Source organism: Grampus griseus, assembly GCF_964374135.1.
Source record: "Grampus griseus genome assembly, chromosome: 8".
In the NCBI taxonomy this organism is placed as follows: Eukaryota; Metazoa; Chordata; class Mammalia; order Artiodactyla; family Delphinidae; genus Grampus; species Grampus griseus.
In genome coordinates this window covers 32112443-32123235 of record NC_139002.1, presented here as the reverse complement: position 1 = coordinate 32123235, position 10793 = coordinate 32112443, and the positions used below count along the sequence as shown (strand labels likewise).

The window sequence follows — 10793 nt, the reverse complement described above, 5'->3', positions numbered from 1 at the left end:
CACTCTTATCTCTTATTCTACTGAAAATTTCTCAGTTTCTCCAGTGAGGCAGCTTGGAGGGGGGGTTGGGAGTGCTGGCTCTGGTACCAGAATGCCTGGGTGAATCTTGACTCACCACTCCCTTGCTCTGGAAACTTGGGCAAAATTACCTAATATCACTATAGCTTACTTTCTTTGTAGAATGAGGATTGTTGTGTGGATTCAGTTATTTAATATATGTAAGCACTTAGCACAGTGCAAGAGACACGACAAGTACTCAAGTGTTAGGTGGTATAATTATTTTTTTTATTATTATCATCATTATTATTTGACTTGCTCTAAAATACAGTTCTAACATTGCTGGCAATATTGATGACCTTTAAAATCTATATTAGAACTAGACGAGTATGTATCTTTAATCTTAAATTTCTAGTTGACGTCTCATAAAATTGAAAAGAAGATGGCAGAACTTTAGCAATTTTAAATCAATCAGACATTAATATACTTTATTCTTTCACAGCATGCCCAGAGACAAATTCAGGAAATTCTTACTTGAGCAAGAAAATACTTCAGCAGAAAAAGTAATAGCCTCAGCAAGAAAATACTTCAGCAGAAGAAAAAATAGCCTCAGCCAAGATGAAAGTGAAAGCTCAAGAAATTGTCCATCACATGCTGCCTCACATAATTCACAATGTTATTTATAATGGTATCCAAATTAGATAAATTACGTGAACATGTTTTGTAACCATAAATTGGTTATTATATTTTCTTTTGTAAACAAACATCATTAACAATTTCTGAAACCATGTTAATGAAGTTGGGTGTCTAATAGGCATCTCACATTTAACATATTTGAAACCTAAATCTTATTCTTTCTCCCACCCTCAACCTACTCCTCCCCATTTTAGGAAATGGCAATACCCTTTAGGCAGTTGGTTCCAGCTCCAAATCTGAGAGTCACATTTGACTCTTTTTTAAAAAATTCCACTCACTTGCCACAACCATGCACCAACACATCTTACTGGCTCAAGTTTAAAATCTGGAAGACTTCTTGCCACCTCTATTACTACCATCCTAGTCCAAGCCGCCATAATCTCTCACCCAGCCTACCATTACAACATTCAATCTAGTCTCGTTTCTAGCCTTATCGACTGTAGCCTAGTTTCTCCATAGCCACTAGAGTGATCCTTTTGAAAGATTAAATTAGATCTTACTCTCCTACTCAAAAGTCTCCAATGGCTTTCCCTCCACTGGAAGCTGGATTTTATATTAATCCCTTGTATACTACATAAGTCTCCACTGCACTAGAAGGATATCCCCCATGCACTGTTCCAATTTCAAGTCCTAGCACACTTCCCCTACCCCACTCTTTTCTAGATACAGTGATCTTCTTGCTGTTCCTTGAACATATCAAATAAAATTCTGCCCTCAGAGCCTTTTGTATTTAAAGTATCCACTGCTTCTAGATAATATTCTTCACCCAAATATTTGAGTGGCAACCTTCTTTCTTCATTCAGACCTCTGCCCTAATTTCCCTCCTTGGAGGCCTTCCCTGAGCACCGGATCTAAAATAGAACTGACATCAGTCTCTATCCCTCTATACTACTCCATTTTTCCTCATAGCACTTTTCACTACCTCATATATTCTAGTAGGAAAGAAAAATAAATGTAAGCTTAATGAGCATAGGGACTTTGAAGTTTTGCTCACTACTGTATCCCAGCACCTAGAAAGTGCTTGGCACATAGTAGGTGCTCAATATTTATTTCCTTCATAAAAGAATGAATTATTTTATGGTTTTTGAAGTGTGAAAAGTTAACCATTATATTTAATTCATATGTCTCTTTTAACAAAATAGAGAGACTTTAACGTAATACTCTTTTTTATTGCTTAAATCATACTCATCTTTCCTGCCAAGAGAAAAAACTTATAAATGTCTCAAATTATCTTTCTATTATCCAAATATCTAACCTTAAAGCCTTTTTTTTTAGAATCAATACAACTTAATAAAGGACTGTACAACTTAAATAAAACATGAAAAACCTGCTTAAAATTTTGAAGAAAGAAATAAATAATTTAAAGGTGAAAAAATAGATCTGTAATTTTTTAAAAAGTTGGTAACATTGTGTTTAAATTTTCTTTTTTCTTGGGTATCATTGTAAAGCAACATTTGAATGAAGAATGATTATAAGAGTAAACATCTGTAAGCAACTAAGAAACCAAGTTATGCTTCTTAATGCTAATACACCATGTGACAAAGCAATAAGGTGCCTATGAGTGATGAGATATCAAACTAATAATACAGAAAACACTAGACTTTCAGGAAGGCTAACCAGGCCCAAATACTTCAAACAGTAAGCACAACCTTCTCATTTTTATTTGCACTTTACACTGCCCTACTTTGCTTACTCTCTCTCAAATTGGCCCTGGAGAAACAGACTTTTGATGATAGCAGTGGGAATAGAATCAACTTAAATTCCTGTGACTAGGCCAGTTAAAAATTTGCAAAGATAGCTAATCGTCCCAGTATACACATTTAGCCTTTCTTTGTGAAGATCATCTATTCTACCCTCTTGGCATGGTCCTGAAGGGGGCTTATGTGTTTTGTGTTTTAACTCAAAACTGGATTCGTTGTGGCACTTTTGAATCTCAGTCACCAGAACACATTCCAATTTGAGTCATTGTATCCAACTTTGCAAAAACTCTGTTTTAAATAGCTTCAACTGGAAAAGTTTATTATTTGAACTCTAAAAATGAACAAATTGATTCACAAAGACAGAGGCATTTGAATGGTGGGCGAGTGATTTTTATTCTGTTTGTACATTCTGCTTCCAATCTGGGAGTTTTTTCCACACAAAAAGAAAGAAAGAAAGAAAGAAAAAAAACCTGGCTGAAATACAGTCAGAATTTATATGTACTTTTAAAATGAACTCCAACAAGGAGTTTCAGCCTTTGTTCAAATTTTTACTTGCAAAACCACTAAACCTGGTGGCTAAAATATCCAATTTTCCATAAGAGCTTGAAACAATTTCAATATGATGATCTCTTTTGGCATATCTTCCCAGGAGATTACTGAATTAAATCTGCACTACTTTCCTGGCCGCCGATGATCTATTTCCAGAATCTGGCAGCAAGGCTGGCACCATTAAAAGCCTTTGAAATGCGACGTTATAAGTAGGGAAATGGCAAGGAGGACGACTTGCAGACGGAATGGCAGAAGCGTCAGGGAGTGGGTGAGAGAATGTAGAGAAAGGAAATTTCCACTCCACAAAGCCTTTTAAAAGAGATGGTGTTTGGGGATACTGATGCTCCAGAAAGACACAACTCAAACCCCACAGCAGGACTCGGTAGTTAAACCAAAAATCCTACCCTGAATTATCCCCGAGGCAATCATTTCAGAATCCCCACGGTGGCGTTTGCCTGTATCTGAAGATTCTGCGTCTCACTGTCTTTCATCACTCTCAATACCCTCACGAAAACATCATCATAAAAAGGGAGGTAGAACGGAGTCAGGCTCCGAGGAACAAGTCAGCTTCGCATTCCTGCGAAGACTTGCGTCCCTGAGGAAGCTAGGCTTCCAGGCCGCCGCCAGCAGTCAGCTCAGAGGGGTGGGGGGAGTAGGCGGTAGTCCGCTCCTCCTATTGGCTGCCTCTGGCGCCCCGCCCCCACACCCTGGTAGCCGTCGCGAAGGACGCGGTGTCGGTTGGCTGTCAACATGGCGGAGGCGTTGGGGTCGCGGCCGCCACCTCTGCCATTGCCAGGCAAGGTCGCCGCTGCTGCAGCTGCCGTCGCCACCACAGCCAAGAGCGCCACTGTGCGGGAACCAGAGCTGCCGCGGCCAACCTTCCCGCCGCAGTGACGCGGGGCCTGAGAGACGGAGTGCAGGGAGGGGCGGAGGAGGAGGAAGCCGGAGCTGCCATGAGGGAGGCTGTGGGGACGAGCCGAGAGGCGACGCTGAGGTGAATGAAGGATGATGACCGGGAGGCCCGGAGCCCGGAGCGCGGTCTCGAGACAGGGCACTGAATCCTCTGACACCCGCGTCAGAGCCCCCCTCAGCCCTCGGTTGAGCGACGGGCGTCACCGACCTGGCGCTTACCTGTATCCTTCCAGCCGTGGCTGCCGGCGTAGCGATGTTGGAAGCGGGGCCCATCTTTTTTCCCATTAGATTCCCATTATCACAGATGCAAGGTGATAGAAACTAGCTAGTCATCTTAGTGCGGATATTTGATTCAGTAACTGTCGTTGCTCCCCTTAAACCTGAAATACCATTTTATCCTATTCTAGGACCGCTTTCCCGTCCACCTTGTTATCTCACCCCCATTCAACTTTGGTGTAAATTTTTTGTGAGTTTTCAAATAGATCAACCGTGTGTTCTGTGGGGATTGTTTTGTCTTCTAGAGTTATGCCATTATGCTCTTTACTTCATATTATCCACACCCTGATTAATCATGCTGCTTGGAGAAAAGAATTCCACAAACAGGTAAAATGTTTTGCTCTCCTGAAACAGTCCGTTTTAACAGTTAACCTAGCACTTCCCTAATTTATTTACCAGAGCTGCTAAAGCCTAACACAGTTGGTTAATTTGTTTTGTTTTCCATCCTCTGCCCAGGCTGTTGTCAGAGAGACAACAGACAGAAAATTAGAAGCAAAGGACTCGGAGGCTTCACACTGGATTATCTCTGACTTGTCCCTAAGAATTGGTCTAGCCCACCTTTGAGATTGCTGTTGGTTGCATTGTAGAAAATTGAAAGAGTGAAAAAGTTTTGTTTTCAAAATATGTAAACCATGTTTATTCCTTCAGAGAATGTTATGATAATTAGAGTGTAACCTTTGTATTCTCAAAGGACTTGGTTGGTAGTGATGGTGCTGTATAATCATCTTCATTCTTGTGAGAGAATGGAGTGTCTTCACTTTTCAAGTTAAACCCCATTTTCTTATCCTTATTGTCTTCCACTTCTGGGATGTTGCACTTTTAAAAGCAAGTCAATCAATTTTCATTTAGTGCCTGCTCTTTAACTAGGTGCTTGGGATACAACTCTAGTGAGGAAGACAGATATGTACAAAGCTTAACTGATGGTAAAATATCCCCCCCTCTGATCATGCTTTCCTCAAGCTTTTAACCCTTCTGTCTTTTCTTTCTTTAGTCAACTTCTCAGAAACCCTAACCGCAATAGCAGCTTCTAATTCTTTTCATCTATTCATTATTAACTCCATTCACTTTGGCTTTTGCCCTTACTACTCCTCAAAACTGTCCTCGCTCAAGAAGTAATCTGAAATAAACTGTATTGCTTTCTGTATGGATTTGATTCTGTCCCCTTGACATTGTATTTTCTTGGACCCCGAACTCCTATTACACCGACCCTGATTTATAGCTAAATCAGAAAATAGGGAAGCACTGTAAGTGGCTCATTGACAAAGTGTATCTTTCCATCATTTTCATTAGTGAAATGGTCATAAACTTAATATTTTTAAATTTATGAGGTATGAATATTGATACAACAAAGGAAATATTTGTAAATAAATTCAGCAGTACCTCAAATGAACAAAACCAAATAGACATAATTCCAGAATTATGTTGGTTTCCTATAAAGAAATGCATTACTAAAAATATACTTGAATTATAAATATATAGTTAAAATTAAGAAAGTTGTAGATGATTATTTCAATAGATGCCCAGGGCTTTGCTAAAATCCAACAACTTTTGCTAGTATGTGTGTATATATATGCATCTGTATGTATGTATAAGTATATATACTTTTTGCTAGTTTATGTATATATATATTTGCTAGTATATATAAAATTAGTATATATATTTAAATTGGGATAGAGGAATTCTTTTGAACGTAATAAAGACTATGACACTAAATCAAGAATATCATTATGTTACTAGTTGGAGAAACACTTAAGCACCTTTTGTATTATTTTGGATGTTCTTAGTATCTGTAATGTTTCATATTGGATACCTGGTACAAAGTAGGTATGCAAATTTATTGAATTAATGACTGAATTTAAAAAATGAACTGCAGACTTAAAATAAGCAAGTGGCTTGGTAAAATTTCTACATGTGATTTCCAAATATGAATTCAATACTCAGAGGCCATCCAGCTTTCTGTTGAAGTTCTCTCACTCAAGTTAGAATTCCCTGACTCTAAAGGCAAGGAACAAAACCTTATGAAGTTCATCTAATTAAAATTAGCTGAAGTTCTATAATTTCAATTTCTTAAAATAATTCAAATATATATAGAAATAGAATAAAAAAGTGAAGTTTTCATGTCCCCTTCACACTATGCCTCTTATTTTCTCATAAATATCTCCAGTCTTTTCCCCTTCCATTTTATCCTAGCCCCCACTTTGCCTCTCTTTATTCCCTACCCAGTTTACACCCTATTCTTAATTATCTACACATATTCTCTCACCAACATCCTTGGTTCTTTGCACTCCTATTCTTCCTCAACCACCCAGTAACTACTACAACCCTATTTCTCTACTCCTTCACTCAACAATAAAAATGCTGTCAGAGAAAAAATCACAAAACCGCTACAGCTTGATGGTTTCCAGCTTCACCAGAACAAGAACAGGGTTCTCTCTTGTTCCTCTTAATTAGTTTCTGTGCCGGATCTTGATCACCTCCCGTCACTCGCAGTAGACTGTCTTACTACAATACTTCATAAGAGAATGGATGCCATGAACTCCCTCAGGTCCCTCCCAACAAACAACACAAACCTTCTTACTTCCATCACCACCCTCAATCCCCTACCCTGTTTTTATTCCAGGCTTACTGATGGGATATCACTTTTACTGTAGAAGGTGAATCCATTCACTTGTGCCCTATTTTCATCACCTCTCTTCTCAGTAACCCTGGATTGTAAATTATCCTAACTCTCTCTTACAATTTACTTACAACTTTTTTCAAATAGCCTTCTTTCCCTACAGCCTGTAAACATGCTCTGGTCTTAACTATCCTTAAAACTAACAATCAAACCCTTTTAACTGTGTTCTAATATCTCCTGTCTCCTTAGTCAAACCTCTAAAAAAGCATAGTCTAAATTCACCATCTCTATCTTGAGTCACATTTTACACTAAATTCCAAAATATGCTTGAACTGATAAAAAGGGTAAATATAAAAATAAATACAAAATCATAAAGGAAAACTGACAGAAAATAGAACTTCAACACTTTCATAGTTTGAAGGTATAGTAACTTTACCTTTTGAAAAGAAAGAATCAATTTCAAGTGAAAAATGTCTCAAAAATAACATTAATTTAAAACTTCAGTGTAAGGAGAAATTGTATAATTAAATAAAACAAATTATCTGGGGAAAATACTTGTAGTAACTATGATAGAGTGTTAATATTTACACTATTCTATCTCTATTGAATTTACTGAAATTGATTTTTTAAATGACATTCTCAATAGATAAATGTCCAGTGACTCTGAACTAACGATTCACCAAAAAGGAAAATAAAAATTAGTTGCCCAACGTGGCAGTTATTCTATTTTGCTAATACATACATAATAAAACATGACTTTCCATTCGGTCTTTCTATAAAAAAAAGTACTACCTTATGCTTGTGAGGTGTAGAAACTCATGGTCATATATTTCTAATGACATGTAGATTTATAGAACCCTTTTAGAAACCAATTTGTCTGTGAGGCACTAAAAGCTATAAAAATGTGTATACCTTTTTTCCTAGTTTATCTACTGAGAATTTTCTCCAAGGAAGTCATTCAGTAAGCTTTTATTAAGCCATTACCATATTCTAAGCACCATGCCAGGCATTGGAGTTACAGAAATACAGAGGAGACACATATGACGTACCCATGAGGGTGTTAAGTCATCCAGTGAGGGTTAGAAGAAGCTTCACAGGGGAGGAACTTCTTGAGGTGTCCCTGAAAGGATGAGTAGAATTAGCCAGCAAGTGCCAAAAGATAATGGCATACTACATCATGGCTTGTTCTGTTAATAAGTATCTTAGTGTGGCTGAGCATCGGAGACATGCAGGAAAATGTTGAAAAATGAAGTTGAAAAAACAGACCAGATTATAAAATGCTGTATATTCCAAGAAATTTTTAATGCATCATGAAGGTGATAGGGAGATTTTAGAGAATAACAAAGAATGAGAAACCCAATTAGATTTCTGTTTAGCTGGTTTTGTGGAGGTTCAAATGGAGGACGGCAAGTTTAGGAGTACTGTAATAAGATGAGTTAGAAGACTACTGAAGTAGTCCAGGCAAGGGATTTAGAACATCTGAGCCAAGTCTGTGGAGAGGTACAGAGAAGAAGAAAAAGAATCTGGATGGCTCTAATAAACTTGACAAGAGTATGGGTTATATGATTCATAGTTATTAGTGATGGTAACATATTTAAAACAACCTAAATAAGCTACAATTAGAAAAAGACTAAATTGGGAGAAGAAGAGATGAGGATGAAGTGGGGTAGATTAGGCTATGCTTTTAAATTATAATCATTATGTATTACGTGCCCGTAGTATTCTTGGGTTTGTTGTTGGTTGGTTATTTTACTGTTAAATATATAAAAATTACCTTCCTTTGAACAAGTATTTAACAGTGATTCTTATGGAAATATCTTACCTTTACAACACAGCTTGTATGAAAAATAAAAGTTTAACCAACCATCTAATATTTTTTAAATTTGGATACCATACTTTGAAGAGATGCAAAGGCAGCAGTATATTTTACAACTCGGCAGGCAATATTATACATATATTATATATAATACATGTGTATATTATATAGAGTAAGAGACATTTAATTAAATCTAACAATATATAGTTGTCAGAACATTATTACAAACGTTACATTTGTGATTTTCTTTATGTTCCTGTGGTGAGACTTCAAGCATGTTAAACAGAGAACAGAATTATCTCCACATGCATCTTAGTCCTGCATATTTCTCACCTGAGCCAAAGCAACGTCTCCCTTTTCTCCCGACAATGTTGCTCTTGGGTACCCTGAAAGGAAGTTGCACTTTCCTCCACTGCCATGTTGTGACTTCGTAGTTAGCTATCTTGTTAAAGTCTGACTCCTTCTAATAAAGTACTCTATTAGAAAAGAACAAGCTAAATCTTTAGCTGTTTCTATGCTAACAAAAAACAAAAACAAAAACAGGTTGCTTCCCTTTCTGTTTCACTTTTATAAATCCTTCAAAAGAAACTTTAAGTAAAAATATTGTGTGTGAGTGCGTGTATTTGTTTATGGTGAGGTAGTGCAAAATTTTTAATACAGGTAAATTAATTATGAGCAATGGCATAAAAATGGTTAAACAGCAACATAATTGAAAGCCTCTATTAGCAAAGTTTCAAATGACCAAAAAGTTCAAATAGACGTGCTTGTTTTGAAATATATAAGGTTTTTTTTACTATGTTGATGCTGAAGCACTGCAGGATCCTAAAATTAACATATTTTGAATTAACAACTTATGTATAGCATAATTTATTATTTAATGTATTTCTTATATTCTGTTTTACCATTAATATTTATGACATATAAAAAAACTTGATTAAATAGAACTCTTAAAGAGAATTTCATACCTTTATTTTGAGGGGAGAAAATTTAAACACACTGTTTATTCTAAAAAGACAAATAGGCATGCCCTGCAATAAATAACTTCAGTACAATCTTGTATGCATCTACCTCTAATGATGAGGTACTGAAAATGGTAATTGAATGACCACTTTTTAAAACTTCAAAATCATTAAAAACAGAAAAATACTGTGATAAATTTGGTAAAGGCATTCATTAATGCCAGTTGAAATGTAACTAAATAAGCTCGGACATCAATTAACCATATCAATTCAACTTATTTAAAGAAAGTTTAATTTTATACAGTAAATTTCAAATGAATGGATAATTAGGATAACTAAAATACTCCATATTTGGCAAAATTCTGAGTAAACATTACTGTGTATGGTTTTCCTAATGGTTTGTTTTTTAACTTATGAGTAAATCACTAAGTAAACTATATTGCCAAACTTCCCAGTTATATTGCTATTTGATTTTTAATATTTGAATATGACTTTCATGCTATGGATTAAAGGATCTACTGAAACGTTTAATTCATCGGCTTTCTATTAATGAGATATAACCTTCTTTCATTTTTCTATGTACATGCCTAAGATAGTAACTTGTTAATAAGTACTCAAATATCTGTATAATGAATGAAAAGATATGTAGTCTCCTTATCTGGGCTCATGATGTCTAAAAGTAATTAATTTTTTTCCCCAAAGAAAGTAAAATATATCTTCAGTTCTAATACCAAGCCAAGAGTTTTTTTTATATAAAACATGTGCCGGTCATACACTAACAGTGATGTGTACACATACTAATTGTTCCACAAAAAATCATTACATCATTAGTATGAGGCTGTAATTGTACTTATCAGATAGCACTGATACTCATCCAGTAAAGACATAAACCACTGTCCTTAACTTTATGCTACCATTAGAGATATGAAAATCCATTTTGAGAAAAATTTAGAAGAAGAGCGCCAAATCTTACTGCAGCAACAAAAAATATGTCGAAATCAAGCACGTAAATATTTTGTGGAGTCAAACCGGAGAAAAAAGTAAGTAACTGTATTTTATTCAGAAGCATAGAAACTCAAAGTCATAAATTAATCATTTCTCTACTTTGTAGCATTTTATGAACCTAAGTCATGACAGTGTTTTATCTATAAAATTGATCAAGATTTTTGTGGCTTTTAAATTTTATTGTTTTTCTGCCACAGCACAAAGATAGTGATGTATCATCTAGTTTACTGACCATGACTGTAGCAGTCTTTTCTTGTCATAGAACT

At 36.0% G+C, this 10793-nt stretch overlaps 1 protein-coding gene across 1 annotated transcript in view; it reads left to right on the top strand.

Annotated features, from left to right (window-relative positions):
- Positions 1–3947: 3947 nt before the first annotated feature.
- Positions 3948–10793, top strand: part of CEP126 (centrosomal protein 126) — a gene marked incomplete at both ends in the record, with an annotated part of 103866 nt that continues 97020 nt past the window's right edge. Inside the window, 2 exons of the mRNA XM_082660336.1 lie at positions 3948–4075; positions 10443–10562. Of these exons, the coding sequence (XP_082516462.1) occupies positions 3948–4075; positions 10443–10562 (248 nt within the window). The remainder of the gene's footprint in view (positions 4076–10442; positions 10563–10793) is intronic.